The following is a 22,385-nucleotide window of genomic DNA, read 5'->3' on the forward strand; positions in this document are numbered from 1 at the left end:
GCCATCAGGTCATCTTATCAGAACCGGGAGATGGTTCAGGAGACAGCAGCCAGCAGCCCCATGTCGAGGCACGCGGCTCAGTTTCCATGAGTCTGTGGAGGATGGGGAGGGGGGTCCCCTGTGGAGGAGCTGAGCTGGAACTTCCTGGAAGGATCTGGACCAATAGGCAGGGCAGGTTGATGAAGAGGAAGGCTCTTCAAGGGGAAAAGCCTCGGGGGCGGCCAGGGAGAGGCAGCGGGTGGTGATGTTGGCCTCTGGAGGGCTTCTGTTGGGGGGCAGGGAGGGGTGCTGGGGGTGCCCAGCAGTGCGGCGTGAACTCCTCAGACGCTTTCCAGGGAGCGACTGACAACATGGATCGAACCGGCGGTGTGGGGCCAGATCGTTGGGCAGTGCTCCTGATGGGGGACGGGGCTGCTCAGCACCTGGAAAGCTGCCTGGAGGGTCTCGCATGGCCCTCTGCCCAGAGGCCCCCGACGGGAGGGTGTTTGTGCAGATCCGATGGCGGGGGTGGGGGGGAGAGGTCGAGCCCCCGAGCGATTCATTTTGTTAAGGGAAGGCTCACCCTTCCTCAGGGTGGTTCAGCCTCAGGGACCACTTTGGCCCCGTCTCGCGATGGTCACATGGGGCGTGAGAAGCGTGTGTGCTTTTCGGTCCCCATGTGCGCCGGTAAGCTGGTGGTGGGCCTCATGCACGTGCACGCACACACGTGGGATGCGAAGCTGGTGCTGGGCCTCGCACACGTGCGCAGGTGCACACACACACCCCCGCCCCCTCAGCGTCCTGGCCCAGCGGCTGGAGAAGTGGCTGCAGCTGATGCTGATGTGGCACCCGCGCCAGAGGGGCACCGACCCTGTCTACGGGCCCAACGGCTGCTTCAAGGCCCTGGACGACATCTTGAACTTGAAGGTGAGCCTGCGCCCAGTCTGCCCCAGGCCATGGGCCCCCTGACCCCTGTGAGGGTGTGATGGGACCCTTGCTGACTGATGGGTCGTGAGGCCGTTGCCGGGGACCCACAGGAAGGGAAAGATTCTGGCGTGCGGACCCCAAGCGGGGCCTCTGAGAAGCCGGGCCAGCAGGAAGGCGTCCCCGTTGAGCCGTGTCTCCTGTGACCCTCCCGTGACCCCCCGGGTTTTTGCAGCTGCTTCATGTCCTGAACATGGTCACGGGCACCCTGCACACCTACCCCGTGACCGAGGACGAGAGCCTGCAGAGCCTGAAGGCCCGCATCCGCCAGGACACAGGCATCCTCGAGGAGGACCAGGAGCTGCTGCAGGAGGCAGGGCTGGCCCTGATCCCCGACAAGCCTGCCGCCCAGTGCCTCTCGGACGGCAAGGTGAGCCCGGCCTCCTGCAGGCGGCAGGTGGCCCGTCTGCCACACCACTGGGCAGGCGCCTGCCCGTTCCGAGGTGGGAACGCGAGATCCCGCGGGCTTGGTAGGAGACACGGATCGCCCCACGCTTTAGCTGTACCTTCCAGACCACTGGGAGTGCCTTTTGCCCTTACTGCCAAAGCGACGCTTCATTCTTCCACGTCAGCCGAAACTGTTTTTGACCCCCCTGTCATGTGCGGTGCTGTGCTGACCACCGCACAAAATGAGCTGCAGATTTAACACAGGGGAAGAGGCACTGGACAGTAAAGGAGATGGCAGGCATCTGAGTTACGCGGTAAAGACAGAGGATAGAGCAGGAGGTACTGCTGTAGATGAGGTGTGCATCAGGTAATAAGCGTAAAGGGAGCAGCCGAGGGCAGTAGAGGCCAGAGGCACTGGGAGAGGCCTGGTGGGCTCCTGGCGCGTCCTGGCCGAGCATGCTCTGTAGTCTCCCGTTTCTTGGGGGACGGTGTGGTGGGGGCCGCGAGACCTTATTTTGCCTCTGGTCCCTTTGCAGCTGAACGAGGGCCGCACGCTGGACATGGACCTCGTTTTCCTCTTTGACAACAGCAGGGTCACCTATGAAAGCCAGGTCTCCCCACAGCCCCAGCCTGAAAGCGTCAGCTGCATCTGTAAGCACGGCCTATTCTTTTAAAAAGATGATCACTTATAGCTCTTGGGACAAAGCTGGGGGAGAGCCCTGGCCCAAGCGAGGGGTCCCCACCAAGCAGGCGAGTCCACCCGGTCCTCAGACAGCTGTCTTCAGTCGCACATGTGAGGAGCAGCCCTGCCGGAGGCAGGACAGGACATCTTCAGTTAATTTCATCCTCATCTAAACAAAGGACAGAGAAGATGGCCCACAGGCTGTTGACCTTGAATCGCAAAACCATCTTATTTGTGAAGTTGTCTTTGTACGTTAGTAATTGATATATGCACAAGATAGCAAAAGGTTACAATAGAATAACACGGTGAAGAGTAAGCCCCTCCATGTCCCCAGTTTCCCAGGGAAAACTGCCACCAGACTCCTGAGTCTTCCTTCCAACGTGTTCTGTGTATCTGTAAATTTGGACGTGTGTGTACCCCGGGGCGCAAATGTGAGCAACAGGAAGCAGGCTCAACACCCAAGGCAGTTGTGTAATAGCCGAGCCGTTACAGAGCCAGCGGGCTCCAGGGGTGGGATGCTGTCGTCCACCGCAGGCACTGCGCCCTGACGGTCGCCTGTGTTTCTGTTCAGTGCAAGAGCCCAAGAGGAACCTCCCGTTCTTCCAGCTGCGGAAGGTGTGGGGCCAAGTCTGGCACAGCATCCAGGCCCTGAAGGAAGACTGCAGCCGCCTGCAGCAGGGCCAGCGCGCGGCCATGTAGGTGCCCAGCTGCAGGACACCGCGTACCGAGTGCCCAGTGCCTGGCCATGGGGCGGGGGCCGAGGCGGGGGCCCAGGGTCAGCCACCGTCGGGAGGGGCAGGAGGGAAGACGCTGCTCTGGAAGGGCGGGAAGCCGTCGGTGGGCGGGACGGAGGGAGGGCCTGTTATACCCAACAGGCACATGTGGTCAGTGCACAGGCCAGGGGTGTGGACAGGGCGGGGGCAGCCGGCTGGAGGGCTGGCCTGGCTCCATTGCGGGTAGGCCACCCTGCCGGGCCAGGCTGACTCCTTCCCCAGGTTGTGGCTGCTCTGGGTTCCTTTGCGTGGCACTTCACCTAATTCTAGTTTCGAAGCAGAGCCTCACCCATCGCCACGGGCCAGGAAATTGTCGTGATGGATATAAGTGGCTGCTCTTGTTATGATTATACTAATTACAGCAGGGGCCTGCCAAGGTGTTGGAGGCCACTTTTATTATTGTCCAGGAAGTGGTACCTGGATCCCAAACATGCCCGCGGTGTGTCTCTCGGGGGCCCCTGCAGGATGAATCTGCTGCGGAACAACAGCTGTCTGTCCAAGATGAAGAACTCCATGGCCTCCATGTCTCAGCAGCTCAAGGCCAAGCTGGACTTCTTTAAGACCAGTATCCAGATTGACCTGGAGAAGTACAGGGAGCAGACGGAGTTTGGGATCAGTGAGTGTGTCCTTAGCAATCAGTCTGGAGAGACCATTAAACTCTTCTTTCTCAAGTATTTTTTTTGGTCCTCTTATAACGGAATTCCTTTTTACTTTCTTGGTTTTGGGGTGTTTTCATTTTATTTTTAACTTTTGTTTTCACCTCCGTGTTTTTCCTCCAGCGTCGGACAAGCTGCTGCTAGCCTGGAGGGAGATGGAGCAGGCCGTGGAGCTCTGCGGACGGGTAGGAGGCTCCCTGGGGTCCCCAGCCTGGCCAAGGGCACCCTCTTCCCTGCCATCTTTCCCCTTTCTCACTGAGTGCTCGGTCCAGCTTCTGTGTCAAAAATCACATTTTCCTCTCCAGGCTCTCTGCCCTCAGCTAGCACTTGCTGGAAGGTAGGGGGTGCCAGGCAGAGGTCCCCAGTGTGTCTGGTCCAGGAGCCACACAGATCTGAGTCAGGCTTACGACGTGACACGTCCCGGGGAGTGCAGACCTCTTCCCGCGAGAAGGGCCTTTGCATAAAGGAGCAGCACTCCGCCATGTCAGAAGTTGCCCTGACTTCCTCCTCGGGACACTGAGCCTGTAGGAAGGAACGGGCCTGAAGGGGCAAGTCTGAGGGCTGTGAATCAGATGCCGCTGAAGTGTTGCTGAAGTGTTGATCGTGAGGCCAGGCAGGGAGGCGGGGTGCCCCGGTGGACCTTGCTCAGGGGGAAGCCTGGGCCCCAAGGCCTTTTCCTGGACTTTTCCACCATCTATCTGCCCAGTGAACTCGGGCAGGGAGCCTCCCCTCCGTGTCGAAGTGTCTGTTTCTATAAATCGGTGCCGATACCCCTCGTTCGAGGTGGGTGACCCCTTGTTCAGGCGCAGGGACGTGAGCCACCACGCCACCCCACCGCTCCCCCCGATCTCTGTCCTCGTGGGCGTAACCCTTGAGATCAAGGACGAATTAGGAGAGGGGAGTGTGCCCCAGCTCGTCTCCACACCGGGGCCAGGCCGGGTCCTCTTGGGCCCCGTCGCATCTCGCCCCAGTTTCCAGTGGGGGAGACTGCAGCTTGGGGCCAGGGTGACCTGCCCCAGGGCCACAGAGCTGGCGGGTGGCAGGCCCAGATCCCAGCCGCAGACTCCCAAGGCCGTGTCCCTTCTAGCCGGGCAGCTGAAGGTCCATGGTGAGGCTCGGGTGTCCCTGGCCGAGTCCGTCGGGGCTCAGTCTCAGCGCAGCACTGTCTCCAGGAGAACGAGGTGAAGCACTTGGTGGAGCGGATGATGGCCCTGCAGACGGACATCGTGGACCTGCAGCGCAGCCCCATGGGCCGGAAGCAGGGCGGGACGCTGGATGATCTGTGAGTGTGTGTGTGTGTCTGTGCGCGGGCGGGCGGGTGGGCTGTTCAAGCGAAGTTCCCCTGGAGCACGCCCTCCCGTGCAGCCCGGTCCCGGGGAGGGCCTCTCGGCACGTCTAGAAGCTGGGCCCGGGCAAACCTCCGTCCCTCTGAGCCTCATCTGATACAGAAGAGCTGTCTGACCTCACAGTTGTGGGGACCAGTTCAGATAACGCCCCGAGCCATGGTTCGTGAACTCCAAAGCATCAGGTTAGATGCCTGGCTGCCCAGCATATCCCAACCTGGGTGTGGCCTGAGAAGCAGGAAGTAGGAAGGGAAGGAGTCGGGTAAGTCTTAGAAGGTGGGACCTTGACTCTTCATTTGAGTCATGATCAGGACTTGGCCTCAGCTACAGGGACCCTCCCTGGGCAGAGCAGCCCCTCCTGCATTCCGGGAGCAGACAGGGGCGCCAGGAGAGCCTCCCTGGGGCTCAGCCAGGCCTCTGATGCTTCTGCCAGGACTCTTAGGACCGGAGGCTCCAGTCTTTGAAATGTGATTATTTGTAGCCTATATTTCGTCAAGTTATTCAGTGTTTTATTTTACTCTGGTTTTCAAACAAAAGTCAACCCCTGGAAACGTCAGCCTGTCTCACTGTGTTCGGGTCCTGGGGAGGGCATGTCTGCTCCTGGCTTGAGTTTCAGAGGCCATGTTCTCTGAACTCAGGACCCGCACCTCTGAATTGCAGGGGCCAGGTTGGTGGGGAACGCTGAGGGACAGAGGAGGCTTCTGTCCTGAGGACTCTCAGGAAGTCTTGACTGTGAGCTTTGAGTTGGCATTTCGACAGTGAGCCGGGTCTTCCTCTGTCATGGGTTTTGCCAGTGACATCCCCAGGGAGCGTGCTTGCCTCCGGCCGGGACATACTGCCCGCCCAGTTTCCAGAAGGCGGTGCTGCTGCTGGCAGGGCTCGGGCGCTGACAGAGCCTCTGCCTTGTGTGTTTCAGGGAAGAGCAGGCGCGGGAGCTTTACCGCAGGCTGAGGGAGAAGCCCAGAGGTGAGTGGGCCCCCTCCCGGGTCCCCCGCTGCCCGGGCACCAGGCTGGTCCCCCCACAGACCATGCGTCTCCGTCCCGCTTTGCAGACCAGCGGACTGATGGTGACAGTCAGGAAATGGTGCGGCTGCTCCTCCAGGCAATCCAAGGCTTTGAGAAGAAAGTGCGAGTGATTTATACGCAGCTCAGGTATCAGGCCGCTGTCCCCTCAGAGGGTGGAGCGAGGAGAGGCCCCGTCCCCTCCCCTGGGCCCCGTAGGAGCTCCCACCCGCAGTGGCCAAGCTGAGTCATCCCCGCCGGGGCCGCGTCCTGCTCCCCCCAAACCGGGCGCGCTGGAGCTCATCGCACTTGGTCTTCACAGTAAGACCGTGGTCTGCAAGCAGAAGGCCCTGGAACTGCTGCCCAAGGTGGAGGAGGTGGTCAGCCTGATGAGCGAGGACGAGAAGATGGTGGTGCGGCTGCAGGAGAAGCGGCAGAAGGAGCTCTGGAACCTCCTGAAGATTGCGTGTGTGAGTGAGCCCGGGCGGGCCCGTCCTGGAGACGGCAGGGTCGGTGTCCACGCATCAGCTGGGCCGGGCCCCCTTGGGAGGCTCAAGGGGAGAATCCCTCCTCGCCGCTTCTCAGACGCCACTGGCTCCAGCACTCCTTGGCTTGAGGCAGCATCACTTCAGTCTCTGCCTCTGACTCAGTGTGGCCCTCTTCTCTACGTCTCTCTCTTTTTAAAATTGGTTTCTTGTTGGCGGCACTGGGTCTCTGTTGCTGCAGTCAAGCTTTCTCTAGTTGCCGTGAGTGGGGGATGCTCTCGAGTTGGCGATGTGCAGGCTTCTCACTGAGACGGCTTCTCTGGTTGTAGAGCACAGGCTCCAGGGTGCTTGGGCTTAGCCACTCTGCCACACGTAGAATCTTCCTGGACCAGGGATCGAACCCGTGTCCCTTGCGTAGGGAGGTGGACTATCATCCGCTGTACCACCAAAGAAATCCTTTTCTGTGTCGAGTGTGTAAAAACACTTGTCCCTGGGTGTAGGTCCCACCCAGATAATCCAGAGTGTTCTCATCACAGGATCTTTAGCTACATCTGCAAAGATGCTTTCTCCAAATGAGGTCACACCCCGGGTTCCTGGAGACCTGCGTGCAGCCCCCGAGGGGCGTGCCTGCTGGGCCCTGAGCCAGGCCTGTGCAGTGCAGCACTCGGCCCGCTCTGCGTGTGCCCACCATCCCAGTGTAGCTGTGATCCCACTGAGTGCTGCTCAGAGAGAAACCGCAGCACAGAAGAGAGCCCAGGACAGAAACTGGAGAAGAGCCGAGAAAAACTTGGAATCGAGCTGGCAGGCGGCGGGAAGGCTGAGGAGGCTGATGGCAGAGCCACTCGGCCACGGGCCGGGGAGGCCCGCTGCTCCAGGTGCGCCGGCTGCCGCAGCCCAGGAAACACCTCGGCCTCTTGCTCCCCATGTGGCGCAAGTCACGGGAAGTCACCTAGGACCTCCGTGTGTTTCTCTTCTCCTTGGGAAGAGTAAACGCGCCTTCCTTCTCATTTCCTTGTAAGGGTTTGTTAAGCAATCCAGCTAATGAAAGAGAAGCCTCAGGGCCTTCCCTGGCAGTCCAGCGGTAGAGAATCCACCTTCCAACACGGGACGAGGGTTTGTTCACTGGTCAGGACACTTAAGATCCCACGTGCCACGGGGCAACTCAGCCCTCAGGCCACAACTGGAGAAGCCTATGACTGCAGTCAAGAGCCTGCAGAGCCAAAAAAACACAGAATTAAATGGCCAATGGTTGATTTAAAAAAAAAGAGATAGAATCCTCAAATCTCTCTGTATTTAGAACCCCCAGAATTTAAAATTAAATGGCCAATGGTTGATTTTTTTAAAAAAGAAATAGAGCTCTCAAATCTTTCTGTATTTAGAACCCCCAAAATTTAAAATTAAATGGCCAATGGTTGATTAAAAAAAAAAAAAAGAAATAGAACCCTCAGATCTCTCTGTATTTAGAACCCTCAATCAAAAAGTTACACCTGCAGATGCAGAAGCAGTTTCTAAGCCGAAATGCAAACCATGAGACGGCAATGTTGCCTGATTTCTGCAGGAAGAGCATGTGTCTCGTGGCCAGGTGTCTTCACGAGAAAACACCCTGCCGTGAAAGCAGAATTTCAGTCATCCCTCTGCCCCCAGACCACTGATTCTCTTTCCGGTTTTGCCCTCTAGAGCAAGGTCCGGGGTCCCGTCAGCGGAAGCCCGGACAGTATGAACGCCTCCCGCCTGAGTCACCCCTGCCAGCTGATGTCACAGCCCTGCACGGCTCCCGACAGCTTGCCCGAGGCCGCCGAGAAGAGGTCAGTCCTCATCCACGGCGCCCAGTACCAAAGTCCGGGGCGCATCAGGAGGTTCTGGGCACAGAAGCGTGGGTCTCTTGGTGGCGGCCGGCGTCTCCCATCAGTGGTGCCGTGCACGCCCCTTGGTGTCTGTCCCCCGTGCCGGGCACTGTGGGCGTGGATGTGGTGTGTTGCTCACAGTGCTGCTTGTGACCTGCCCAGCCAGGCGTCCTTACCTGAGGCCGAGTTGCTCTCACTGGATGGGAACCTTCCGTCCAGTGCTGGCCAGTCCTGTGCTGTCCCCTCATCCGTCCCTCGCTATTTGCTCACAGAAGCAGGTCCCTGAGGGTGTTTGCTGGTCACCGCGCCCCAGCCACGCACTGCTGGTCCCTCCTGTGGCCCCTCCTCCCCCCAGCCCCCATTCACCCCTCCCTGCCTGCTGCGTACTTCGCTGCTGCAGAGCTGGGAGTGCAGCCTCAGAGCCCTTCCCGTGAGGCTTTCCCTCTCTGCTTCCAGCCCAGTGCTGCCCCCAGGACCTCTCTGGTCAAATCCGTCTTCATGGGAGACTGTTTTGATTGAGTTATTCTTCCGGATATTCAGGGACCAGCCATGGCAGCCAGCTGCCTCAGGGCCAAGGCTGAGCCTTTTCCAGCCTCCAAGCGTTCTCTCCAGGCTCACCCCTGCTCCCAGGAAGCTCCTGGCTCTGCCCGGGGGTCTTGGAGCCTGGTCCAGACCAGCAGCATCAGTGGGTTCTGGGCTCTCACTGGACATGCGGTTCGGGATCGGCAGCCCTGGGTAACCAGGCCGGGCCGACCCACCTGCATCCTGGAGCCCCGGGTCCTCGGCTCTGCTGAAGCCCTCCCCGGAGTGTCTTCCCTCCACCCCAGCCCTGCCTCCCACCCTCTCTGCGGCCCGGACACATACGCACAGATCGCCGTCTTCTGAGACACCTGTGCGGTTTTTTTGTTTCTGGTTCAGCCTCACACCCATTTCTTCAGAGCCTTGCTGGGCCCCAGGCACTGGAGATAGTGAAAATTGATTCCTAAGGGCAGATCTACAGACTAGAGAGGAGACTTGATTGCTGAGGGAGAGGAATGACTGACACCGGGTACAGGGTTTCCCCTTGGGTGATGAAAACGGTCAAGGACTAGACCTCTGCGGTGGTTGCACAGCGCCGTAAGTGCACCAGAAGGGTGTAGTCGTGCACCTTAAACAGGTGAATTTTATGGTTTGTGAATATATCTCAGTAAAGCTGTTTTCAAGAAGTCCTGTTCCTGTACTTAGGGAGTTTGTAACCTGTACTGTTTTGGGGTTTTTTTTTTTTTTTTTTCTCTATTTCTCTTTTTGGCCTCTTGGCTTGCAGAATGTATTTCCCTAAGCAGATACTGAACCTGGGCCCTCGGCAGTGAAAGTGCAGAGTCCTAACCACTGGACCACCAGAGAATTCCCCGTGTCGGATTCTTAATTCTATCCCCAACTTCCAGTTAGCTCCTTGAGTGTGGTATCCAGGTCCGGGGCCTCTGGGGCCTGGGCAGTGGCCGCCGGTGGATGAGTCTGGGCTCTGCTCCTCTCACCAGCGCCCCCTTTGCGGTGAGAGGAGGAACTGCAGGCCCTTTCTGTTGGGTTTGTCCTGTTCCTCCACGAGATCCTCAAAGCTCTAGGAAAGGTGTCCTGGGGGCCCAGGCTGCCGTCTGTCTGCCCACCTGGAGCCGAGGTTAGAACAGGACAGATGGCTTGCTTTGGTCTCGCCTTTCTCAGCCATGGCCTGTTCTCGGGACGTGTGCATTTCTCATCATAGGAAAGGCCAGAGCGCAGCAGATGAATCAGTCCCTAGAACACGCCGCTCCCAGTCTCAGAGAGCTGAGGACACCTGGGGAAGTCTCGTGGTCTGTACGCCTTTGTCAGTTTCAAAAACCGTGAAACGGGTGATCTGGGAGAGATTTTCAGATGGTGGCAGTTTAGGGAGAGCCTAAGAAATCTCTTCGGCTCTGAGCTTTCTTATTAGGCCAGACCTCTGCTTTCTCATGTTGTGAATGGCGATGCTCACGGCTGGGTTCGAGCTTCCGTAACAGCACTCAAGAAGAACAGATGAAATCGCGAGGCAGTGTCGTGTATTTTAAGACACTCAGAATATTCGTTCAATTTTTAAAGTCTTTCCAGAAGCCCTTTAGCATATTTGTACACAGTAATATATTACTTTTGAAAAAGTATATTCACACTGACCGCATTCTAATAGTCCAGTTGTTTTCTTCAGTGAGGACCTGGTGGCTGAAGCTCACACCCTGTGCACCCAGCTGGAGAACGCCCTGCAGGACACCATGAAGGAGCAGGACCAGAGTTTGAGGGTAATGGCCCACGGGGACCCCCGCTGCTCCACACCTTTTCTTTTCTGCAGCAAACGAGGAGAAGCTGAGAGAGAGGTGACACCCTGCCGCCTTGATCTCAGTGTACACTTGCGATTTTCTGGTACAACCTTCTTATTCATCGTGATAACAGGGCTGACGACTGTTGAACGAGCACAGGTACCTTACGTGCTCTATCTCCTCTCATCCGCACTGCACATGGTCCTTATGAGGCCGGTAGCATCCCTGTGGGAAGGCTTCTCTCCCGCTCTTGCCTTCTGTGCAGTTGCTGGGCATGCACATCAGAGGTGCGGTGCTGGGCTCCAGGGACAAAGCCGTCACCACCCCCTCTCTCAGGGACTCAGAGCTTAGGGACTCAGCAAGCCTAGCTCTAGGGAAGCTGATCTAAAGAAAAATGAGTCCAGGTGCAGAGACATCGAGGCAAAGCTGAACTTGCCGCCGCTGCTGCTGCTGCTGCTGCTGCTAAGTCGATTCAGTCGTGTCCGACTCTGTGCGACCCCATAGACTGTGGCCCACCAGGCTCCCCCGTCCCTGGGATTCTCCAGGCAAGAACACTGGAGTGGGTTGCCATTTCCTTCTCCAGTGCGTGAAAGTGAAAAGTGAAAGTGAAGTCGTTCAGTCGTGTCTGACTCTTAGCAACCCCGTGGACTGCAGCCTACAGGCTCCTCCGTCCATGGGATTTTCCAGGCAAGAGTACTGGAGTGGGTTGCTGAGACGATGCTTATTCGTTCACTGGGGTCTTTTAATGGCCATTTCCTGCCAATACAGTCCCGTGATAGTGTTTCCGGAACTTCTCGGTTTGGGGAAGGATCGGAGAGGTCACTGCCAATGGTAATCACCTCTTATTTCTTCAAGTGTCCTTCTCCGGTTTGGGGCTTTCTGTGTCTCCTTCTTGCTGCTCTTCCTCCTCTGGGCCCTGTATGATTTGATCCTTGCACTGCCTATTTGCTTCTGCCGGAGGGAAAGGAAGTCTGGCCAGGCGGTTCCACCTGGTTAGCCTGGAGGTGGAGAGCTGAGACGAGCCCTGGGCACCTGGGCATGCAGTGAGCATAGGTCAGTGCTGTGAGCTGCAGGAATAACACTTAAATCGCCTGGCCAGAGTCTGAGGGGCTCCACGCCCATCTGAAGATAAGCTCCTGCACGATCTTGAAGACGTAGCTCCGGCTCTGGGGTCCCTTGCAGAAACTTGACTGTCAGTGAAAGGCTCTAGCCTTCCTTCTAAATTGCGCTGGTTGCCTCCCAAAGAAGAAAACCAGGTACCTGGGTGGCCACGGGGTTGTTAATGAGCCCGTTGACTTTCAGTCTCTAGACTGGAGCTGGTTGCAGTCGGAGGAGGAGGAACAGCAGAGCCTGGAGCGGGCCTCGTGACGGTGGGCGGCCCTGGCCCTCATGGGCCGCCTGGCCCGAGGCCCCAGCATCATCGCGCCGGCATCCTCGGCACCCAGACAGGGATCGCGCTCCTCCAGCAGCCGTTACGGTCACTGTGGACCGAAGGCGTGGCCCTCCGTGGGCATAGCCAGCAGCTCGTCCACTTGCTGGATTTCCTCCGCTGCAGAGGCCCAGAGGACGTGGATGCGGGGGGGCGGCATGTAGGAGATGTCACCAGGGCCACCGCTGCCCCCGTGAGGGGAAAGGAGTGCTCCAGGCTCAGTGGCTGCACCCAACTGGCTCCCAGGACGCAGTCTGAGTGGCGCTCTGTGCCAGCTGTCTCCTCCTGATCCCTCCTGCTCTCCAAAGGAGGTCTGTCTGTGTAGCTCGAGTTTCTGGATCCAGCTTCTCTTGAGCAGACCTCGAAACCCCGGACCCCACCCTGCCCCATCCTCCTTTCTCCTCTGATCTCACTGCTGCTAACATTCGTCCTTCCACCTGCAACCTGCAGCCAGGCTGCGGTCCTTCCATCCAGCCTGACTGTCTGGAGCCAGGAGGGAACAGCATCTCCCTTCCTCCGGGTCCCAAAGAGTCCTGGGAGCGAGCTGCCTTGGAGAAGAAGGAAAGACAGAAAGAGTGTCTGTCACCCACGAGCCTGCTGACCCACTGTGCCCACAGCCCTGCCCCGTGTGCGGCCATGGGGGCACGGGAGAGGTCCTGCCCCTCGTATCCTCTCACGGTATTATTTAGTGAATGTATTTAAAAAACAGATTCTCTATTTTGCAACATGACTCAGACCCCACTGTCTATTTTTATAATACCTCTGGTTAGGACTTAACAAACTCAAAAACCCAACTGCAATGGAACGTTTGATGAAATCAAACGGTGCTAGAGCCCGTGCTGCCTCTCTGCCGTCTCACAAAAGCTTCTCTGTGTAACAGAAGGACAGCACGGTGAGCTTGGATGATCCCAGGCAGGCAAGTTTGGTTGGAGAAGAAAGCCAGACGAGAAGTTTCACAGAGTGCCTTCCGTGGAGGCAGTACCGTGGGTTCCATGTACAGGAAGTTTGGGGAACAACGGTTCATGCTTTAAGTGCCTCTTAGAAATTCACATTATGCACTGGTTTACTGAAGGAAGGAAAGTCCCTTGATAATAAACTGGGTTAATTCCGCCTAAATCCGCTGTTTCCCCAACTCACTTGACAATGACACCTTTTATTTTTCTCTCGTGTGCATGTAATATTGATGAACGGCCCAAAGAACTGGAGAGTGATAAAGCATGATTTAGAAAACACTGGTGAGGAACACAGTGGGAATTTAGACCTGAATGGTAGGCTGGGGTGGGGTCAGATTAGGGAGGGAATGAGTGTTGAGCTAAGAGTCAGGGGCCGATTTTAATGGCAGCTGGAAGTCACTGAAGAATTTTGAGTAAAGAAACATCACCAAAGTTCATGCTTCAAAAGAGTAACAGGGACTTCCCTGGTGGTGCAGTGGTTAAGAATCCGCCTTCCAATGCAGGAGACATGAGTTCAATCCCTGGTCGAGGAACTAAGATCCCAAATGCCAGGGGGCAGCTAAGCCCACACACCATAACTAGACTGGCATGCAGCAACTAAGACCCAATGCAGCCAAATAAATAGAAATTTTTAAATTAAAAAATGATAAAAGAGTAATGTAACTAGAAAGTGCTAATGGGTTGAAAAAATGAAAACCCTGGAGGTTGGACTTCCAGAAAGTGGAGCAGATGCACCTCCCCACCTCCTAGTGCAGCTGAGACCCTTGGACGTTATTTATAAACGAAGAAGATTCTGAAAGATTGAAGGATGCAGAGCAGCGGGGACCTTGGCCCTGAGTGGTAACACGCGGTGAGTTCCCAATTCCTCTTGCTCCTGCGTCCCTGGCGGGTGCTGGAGACACCAGCCGATGACGCCAGCAGAGACGCTGCTCTCCAACTCTGTCAGGTTCCTAGGTCTGCTGTAACAAATCACCACAAACTTCATGGCTTAACACACATCTATTCTCACAGGTCTGGAGGCTGGAAGTCTGAAATCAAGTCCTCCAAAGTCTCTAGGGGTGATTCTGTTACTTGCTTCCTCTAGCTTCTGGTGAATCCAGGAGATCCTTGACTTGTGGCCGCTTCTCTGCCTCTGTGGTCGTATTGCCACCACTTTTCTGTCTCTCAAATCAAATGTGCCTTTTAGAAAATCAAATGTGCCTTGTGATCAAATTCAAGGCTGATCTGGATAAGTGTCTCTTTTCAAGACCCTTATCTTACATTTTGCAATATAAGGCAATATTTATAGATTCTGGGGATTGGGATGTGGACATTTCTTCCTGGGGGCCACCATTGAACCCATATAGCCCCTCCACAAAATTCATGGTATAAAGAATGACTTAGAAAAGAGAAGAGCAAAATAAAAGCAAGCAGAATGAACAAAACAATAAAGATCAGAGCAGAAATCAAAGACATTGACAAATAGGAAAACAATACGATCAATAAATGAGCTGATTTTTGATACGTTCAAAGACGGAAGACACAAATCATCAATATTAGGAATGAAACAATGAAATTACTGATGTTGCAAATACCAAAAGAATAGTACAGGAATACTATGAACAACTATGCGTATAAATATAACTTAGAATAAATGAACCAATTACTTGAAAAATGCAATCTACCACAACTCGTCAAATTTGAAATAATATGAATAGCAATATAGCTATGAAATAAATTGAATTTATAATTTAAAAACCCCTGAAAAAGATCTCTGGCCCAAATGGTTACATTGGAAAGTTCTACCAATGAAAGAATTAACACTTATTCTGCACTATCTCTTCCAGAAAATAGAATTCAGAGGAAGTATACCTACCTCCCAATTCACTTTATGAAGGCATTAACATGGTACCAAAGTAGACAAAAACAGTACAGAAAATGAAAACACACAAAGATGCAAAAATCCTTAACAGAATAATAATGAAAAATCAGCAGTGTTATAACCCATGACCAAGTGTGGGTTTTTTTCATGGATATGAAGCTAGTTCAATATTTGGAAATCCATCAGTGTAATCACACAGAGGCTAAAGAAGAAATATCACACGATCATATCAATTGATGCAGAAAATCTCAGGACAGTATTCAATACCCATTCAAGATAAAAGTCTCAGAAAAATAGAACTAGAAGGAAACGTCAACTGAATAAGTAGCATCTACAAAAAACCAACAACTACTGCTTTACTTAATGGTGAAAGACTGTTTTCCCCTTCCAATTCAAATAAAGCAGGGATATCCTCTCTCACTTCTGTTATTTAACATAATACTAGAGGTGTTAGCACAATAAGGCAAGAGAAGGAAATAAAAGACATAGGGATTGGAAATGATGAGATAAAACTGGCCTTATTTGCAGATGGCATATGTTATTTTTCGGTGGCTCAGTTGTATCCAACTCTTTGCAACCCCATGGACTGCAGCATGCCAGGCTTCCCTGCCCTTCAGTGTCTCCTGGATCTTGCTCAAACCCATGTCCATTGAGTTGGTGATACCATCCAACCATCTTATCCTCTGTCGTCCCCTTCTCCTCCTGCCCCCAATCCTTCCCAGCATCAGGGTCTTTTCCAATGAGTCAACTCTTCACATCAGGTGGCCAAAGTATTGGAGTTTAAGCTTTAGCATCAGTCCTTCCAATGAACACCCAGGACTGATCTCCTTTAGGATGGACTGATTGGATCTCCTTGCAGTCCAAGGGACTCTCAAGAGTCTTCTCCAATACCACAGTTCAAAAGCATCAATTCTTCTGTGCTCAGCTTTCTTTATAGTCCAACTCTCACATTCATACATGACCACTGGAAAAACCATAGCTTTGACTAGACGGACCTTTGTCAGCAAAGTAATATCTCTGCTTTTCAGTACTCTGTTTAGGTTTGTCATAGCTTTTCTTCCAAGGAGCAAGCGTCTTTTAATGTCATGGCTGCAGTCACCATCTGCAGTGATTCTGGAGCCCAAGAATGTCTGTTGTTGCCATTGTTTCCCGATCTATTTGCCTGGTAGAAATTCCAAAGAATCTACAAAAGCTCTCCTAAAACTAAAGAGTGACAGGATACAAGATAAACATTCAAAATTCTATACTAGATGAGCACATGAAAACAAAAATTAAGACTACACTAGCATTTATAATTAACCCAAAACCAAATTAATATTTAGATGTATTAGTATCCAACATCTAAATAGCTCATATACCTCAATATATATTTTTTTAAAAATAAGCAACCTGATCAAAAAATGGGTAGAAGACCTGAAGAGAAATTTTTCCAAAAAGGAAATGCAGAGAGCCCACAGGCACATGAAAAGATGCTCAGCTAATCATCAGGGAAATGCAGACCGAAACCACAGTGAGATATCGCCTCACGTCTGTCAGAGTGGCTGTCACCAAAAGGAACACAAATAAATGTTGGCAAGTGTGTGGAGCAGAGGGAACTCCAGTACACTGTTGGTGGGAATGTAAGTTGGTACAGCCACTGTGGAAAACGGTATGGAGGCTTTTCAGAAAAACTGAAAATAGTACTACCATATGACCCAGCAGTTCTACTTCTGGGTATAAATGAAAAAAACACACATTACAAAAAGTACACGTGCATCTCAGTGTTCATAGTAACGTTTGTGGTTGTCAAGATACGGAAGCAACGTAAATGTCCATCAGCAGATAAATGGGTAAAGAAAATGTGGTACATATACAATCAGTTCAGTTTAGTCGCTCAGTCGTGTCCGACTCTTTGCGACCCCATGAATCGCAGCACGCCAGGCCTCCCTGTCCATCACCAACTCCCGGAGTTCAGTCAAACTCACGTCCATCGAGTCAGTGACGCCATCCAGCCATCTCATCCTCTGTCGTCCCCTTCTCCTCCTGCCCCCAATCCCTCCCAGCATCAGAGTCTTTTCCAATGAGTCAACTCTTCACATGAGGTGGCCAAAGTACTGGAGTTTCAGCTTCAGCATCATTCCCTCCAAAGAAATCCCAGGGCTGATCTTCTTCAGAATGGACTGGTTGGATCTCCTTGCAGTCCAAGGCACTCTCAAGAGTCTTCTTCAACACCACAGTTCAAAAGCATCCATTCTTCGGCGCTCAGCTTTCTTCACAGTCCAACTCTCACATCCATACATGACCACAGGAAAAACCATAGCCTTGACTAGACGGACCTTTGTTGGCAAAGTAATGTCTCTGCTTTTCAATATGCTACCTAGGTTGGTCATAACTTTTCTTCCAAGGAGTAAGCGTCTTTTAATTTCATGGCTGCAGTCACCATCTGCAGTGATTTTGGAGCCCCCCAAAAATAAAGTCTGACACTGTTTCCAATGGAATACTGTAAAAAAGAATGGGATTTTGCCACTTGCAGCAACATGGTTGCCCTTGGAAGACATTATGCTAAGTGAAATAAGTCAGAGAAAAATACAGCATGATATGACTTGTATGTGGAATGTAAAAAGTACAACAAACCTGTGACTGTAACAAGAAAGAAATAGGCTCACAGATATAGAGAACAAACTAGTGGCTATAATGGGGAAAGGGAAGCGGGGAGGGACAGCATACGGTGTCATACACACGACCGGTATAAGACAGGCATGTAATGTCCACACAGGGAATGTAGCCCTCATTTTGTAATAACTATAAATGCAGTGTAACCTTTAACATTGTATAAAAATAATAATAATAGATCCCAAGAACCTCCCTCCCCCCCAAAAACAAACTAGGTGTAAACCTAACAAAACGTGTAGGACTTGCATGCCAAAAACTGTAAAAGTGAGAATGAAGGAATCCAAAGGACTAGATAAATGAAATATTACTGAGAAATATCATGTTCATGGATTGGATGACCTAGTGATTTTAAGTATCACTTCTCCCCACATTAATAATCAGGCTGAACAATTTCTATAAAAATCCAAGCAATACTTTTTGTAAGTATAGGCAAGATCATTCTAAAATTTACTTGGAGCTTAGGAGCTAAATTGTGAAAGAGAAGAGTGAACTGGAAGTAATGACACTACCCAGTTTCAAGACATTATAGTCAAGACTGTGTGATGTTAGATAAATAGATGCACCATAGATCAATTGAGTAGAATAGAGGACCGAGAAATAGCCCCACACAAGTACAACCAGCTGATTTTTGACAAAGGTGCAAAAGTAACTCAATGGAGAAAGGACAGTCTTTTGTTTTTTTAGCCATACCACATGCCTTGCAGGATCTTAGTTCCCCGGCCAGGGATTGAGCCCCAGGCCACAACAGTGAGGGTCAAGTCCTAACCCCTGGATCACCAGGGAATCCTGAAGGATAGTCTTTTTAACAAATAGTTGGATTTCCATTAGCAAAAAAAAAAAAAAAAAGATCATAGAGTTAAGTATAAAATGTAAAACTATAAAACTGATAAGAAAAATACATAAAATTTTCAGGGTGTAGAGCTTGGTGAAGTTTTCAGGCATTATTTCAAAACTGTGGTCCATAAAAATTTAAAAATAAAGTAGACTCCATCAAAATTGATAACTTTTTCTCTGTGAAAGATACTTAAGGGAATGAAAACCTATAGACTTGGAGAAAATATTTGCAAACCATGTAGTTCACAAAGGATTCCTCTAGAATATATAAAGAATTCTCAAAGTATCTTTTTAAATTAACAATCTCATTAGAAAATGGACAAAAGCCATGGAGAGACATTTCACAAAAAACAAATATATATACACACACACACACACACACACACACACACACACACGAATGGCAGTCATGTAAATAGATGTTCATTATAACTGGTTACTGCTGCCACTGCTGCTAAGTCACTTCAGTCGTGTCCAACTCTGTGCGACCCCATAGACGGCAGCCCACCAGGCTCCCCCGTCCCTGGGATTCTCCAGGCAAGAACACTGGAGTGGGTTGCCATTTCCTCCTCCAAAGCATGAAAGTGAAAGGTGAAAGTGAAGTCGCTCAGTCGTGTCTGACTCTCATCGACCCCATGGACTGAAGCCTACCAGGCTCCTCCATCCATGGGATTGTCCAGGCAAGAGTACTAGAGTGGGTGCCATTGCCTTCTCTGAACTGGTCACTAGAGAAATGCAAGTTAAAATGATTCATGATCAGATATTATCACTTATCAAAATGGCTAACTTTAAAAATAGTGACAATATGAAGTGAACCCATGGGAAACAGAGTCACTCATCCATTGCATGTAAATCAGTGCTCTGGCATGGTTTGGCAGTTTCTTAGGAAAAACTAAATGGATACTATATGACTCAGCAATCAATCATATTCCTGGCATTTACCCTAGAGAAATGAAATCTTAGGTCCACACAGAAGGGTGTTCATTGCAGGTTTATTTTTAATGGCTAACAACTGGAAACAACACTTCCTACAACAGGTGATTAGTTAAACCTATGATACAGCTTGGAGATCTCAGGAATAAAAAAGCACGAACTATTGGTACGGGCGACAATTTGGATGAATCTCAAGGACGTTATTTCCAGTGAAAAAAACAGCTGGTCTCAAACGGTCACACAACTGTGTAGTTCCATTTATAGTATCTTTCTCAGAATGACTGTTACGAAATGGAGAATACAAGGAAATCAGTGATTTCCTGGAATTAGGAATGTTGGAGGGTGGATATTTAAGTGTAATCCAAAGGAGATGCTTATGTTGTAGTAGAACTCTGTATCTTGATTCTGGTGTGTGCGTGCAGGCATGCCTAGTCACTTCAGTCGTGTCTGATTCTTTGCGACCGCATGGACTGTAGCCTGCCAGACTGCTCTGTCCGTGGGATTCTCCAGGCAAGAAAACTGGAGTGGGGTGCAATTCCCTCCTCCAGGGGGGCTTCCTGACCCAGGGATTGAACCTGGGTCTCCCACATTGCAGGTGGATTCTTTACTGTCTGAGCCACCAGGAAAACCCATGAATACTGGAGTGGGGTGACATGCCTTCTTCCAGGGGATCTTCCGAATCCAGGGATTGAACCCAGGTCTCCCACACTGCAGGCAGATTCTTTACCCTCTGAGCCACCAGGGAAGCCCCAGTGGTTATACAGATCTGTATGTGATACCGTGACGTAGAGCTACACACACACATTCACTCAGTGTCAGTTCCCTGGTTTTGAGAATGGCACCCCACTCCAGTACTCTTGCCTGGAAAATCCCATGGATGGAGGAGCCTGGTAGGCTGCAGTCCACGGGGTTGCAAAGAGTCGGACACGACTGAGCGACTTCACTTTCACTTTTCACTTTCATGCACTGGAGAAGGAAATGGCAACCCACTCCAGTGTTCTTGCCTGGAGAATCCCAGGGACGGGGGAGCCTGGTGGGCTGCTGTCTATGGGGTCCCACAGAGTCAGACACAACTGAAGTGACTTAGCAGCAGCAGGTGGATCTTGCGTGAGATCTTTCTATAGTGTATTTGCAACTTCTTGCAAATCTTGTAATTGTTTGAAACTTTCCATGGGTCTATAGTTATTTTAAAATTAAAAAGTTTAACAGCAAAAGATCCCTGGAGGTGGAAGCCCAGTTTTGTGGATAGATGTTGGTGAGGGGGGAGTTTGGGGAGAAGAGGCAGAGATGGTAATGATGGAAAAGGAAAGATTGTGAGTGATGTGGACATTTAGGACTATGTTCTAAGTACATGCAAGAAGTGCTTAGCAACATGGATGAGCCTAGATATGCTAATACTAAATGAAATAAGTCAGACAGAGAAAGACAGATACTCTGTATTGTTGTTTATATGTGGAATCTAACAACCAAGTGAACAAATGTATGTAACAAAACAGAAACAGACTGAAAGATACAGAGAACGAACTAGTGATTACCAGAAGGGAGGGATATGATAGGGATAGGGGATTAAAAGGTACAAACTATTATGTATAAAATAAGCTACAAGGAGCTATTGTACAGCACAGGGAATATAGCCATTATTCTGTAATCCCCTTAAATAAAACTTAATCTTTAAAAACTGTGATTCACTATGTTGTCCACTTGTAACTAGTATAATATCGTAAGCCAACTATACTTCAAAAAAAAAGTGCTCATTATGACCATAATTCCACATTTTCTTTCAAAGTAACCACCAAATTCTTATGGGTTGTAAGAACAGAGGATGGCCAAAAAAAGGCAAGACCATTTGTCAATGAAATACAAGCCAAAGGACCGTCAGTCACATGTGCCACGCAACGCAATTGAAGGTGAGAGAGACTGCCAGGTCCCTCCGAAGAGCTGAAAAAATTCAAAGCAACAAGAGCTGGTGTGACTCATCCATTGGTCATAGGGGATTAGCATTATGATATTGTGCCATTTGGTTGATGGCATTTTTTTCCTTAGTGGTATTGGGTTGGCCAAAAGGTCCGTTCAGTCTTTTTCTGTAAGATGGCTGTAGTAGAGGAGCCTGGTGGGCTGCAGTCCATGGGGTCGCTAGGAGTTGGACATGACTGAGCGACTTCATTTTCACCTTTCACTTTCATGCATTGGAGAAGGAAATGGCATCCCACTCCAGTGTTCTTGCCTGGAGAATCCCAGGGACGGGGGAGCCTGCTGGGCTGCCATCTCTGGGGTCGCACAGAGTCGGACACGACTGAAGCGACGCAGCAGCACAGCAGCAGCAGCAGCACTTAGTTGTCTTTAACTTCATTCAAAATAATTTTGTTACATCATACTGTGACAGCTGTCACATCATCACGCATTAAAAAAAACTTACCACGATTGCTGAATTTTCATGTGGCCATTTAAATATTGAAGATGGAAGAAAAAAGGAACATTTTCAACATATGATGCTTTATTGTTTAAAGGTAAAAACGCATCTGAAACACAAGCAGTTTGTGCAGTGTATAGAGAATGGGCTCTGACTGATCGAACTTGTTAAAAGTGGTTTGTGAAGTTCTGTGCTGGAGGTTTCTCACGGGATGATGCTCCACAGTTGGGTAGACCAGTTGAAATTTATAGCAATCAAATCGAGATATTAATTGAGAACAATCAATATTATACCACACTCGAGACAGGCAGCATGCTCAAAATAGCCAAATCAAGTCTTGATCATCATTCGTACCAGCTTGGTTCTGTTCATCGCTTTGATGTTTGGGTTCCACGTAAGTGAAGCAAGGAGAACCTGCTTGACCATTTTTCCGCCTGTGATTCTCTACTTAAAAGTAACAGAAATATTCCATTTTTAAAACAAGTTGTGATGGGCGATGAAAAGTGGATACTGCACAGTAATGTGGATAGAAGGGATCCGGGGTCCCTTCCTCTTCATCTACATCTCTCTGCATCGGTGGCCTCATCAGAGAGGGCTCCCCTGGCCAGCCTCTCTGCCTGGTACCCACTCCCTGCCCCACCTCCCAGGGCTGCCCTGGAGGTCTTTGTCTTCTTTGTTTTATGCTACTTACTACCATCAGATATATTTATTTGTCCCTCCACCCCCGCCCCCCCCCGCCCCGCCTAAAAATGTCCACAAAGAACGGGATTAACAGATACACAGTACCCTATATAAAATATATAAACAACAACTCCTGTCATATAGCCTCCCCGATGGCTCAGTGGGTAAAGAATCCACCTGCAATGCCAGAGAGA

The 22,385-nt window shown here is 51.1% G+C and overlaps 1 protein-coding gene across 2 annotated transcripts in view; it reads left to right on the forward strand.

The window, feature by feature from the left end:
• IKBKB (inhibitor of nuclear factor kappa B kinase subunit beta) overlaps positions 1-12,983 on the forward strand; it is a 52,548-nt gene extending 39,565 nt beyond the window's left edge. Inside the window, exons 10-22 of one of the 2 annotated variants that reach the window (XM_027529809.1) lie at positions 777-906; positions 1,139-1,333; positions 1,887-2,001; positions 2,604-2,727; positions 3,270-3,421; positions 3,585-3,646; positions 4,634-4,743; positions 5,721-5,770; positions 5,857-5,956; positions 6,129-6,276; positions 7,969-8,096; positions 10,330-10,420; positions 11,741-12,983. In XM_027529809.1, coding sequence (XP_027385610.1) covers positions 777-906; positions 1,139-1,333; positions 1,887-2,001; positions 2,604-2,727; positions 3,270-3,421; positions 3,585-3,646; positions 4,634-4,743; positions 5,721-5,770; positions 5,857-5,956; positions 6,129-6,276; positions 7,969-8,096; positions 10,330-10,420; positions 11,741-11,806 — 1,471 coding nt within the window. In that variant the 3' untranslated portion in view covers positions 11,807-12,983. Of the gene's footprint in view, positions 1-776; positions 907-1,138; positions 1,334-1,886; positions 2,002-2,603; positions 2,728-3,269; positions 3,422-3,584; positions 3,647-4,633; positions 4,744-5,720; positions 5,771-5,856; positions 5,957-6,128; positions 7,682-7,968; positions 8,097-10,329; positions 10,421-11,740 lie in introns of those variants that run through there. The other variant, XM_027529811.1, reaches the window with a different exon arrangement.
• The last annotated feature ends 9,402 nt before the right edge of the window (positions 12,984-22,385 follow it).

Source organism: Bos indicus x Bos taurus, chromosome 27 (genome assembly GCF_003369695.1).
Source record: "Bos indicus x Bos taurus breed Angus x Brahman F1 hybrid chromosome 27, Bos_hybrid_MaternalHap_v2.0, whole genome shotgun sequence".
Lineage (NCBI taxonomy): Eukaryota > Metazoa > Chordata > Mammalia > Artiodactyla > Bovidae > Bos > Bos indicus x Bos taurus.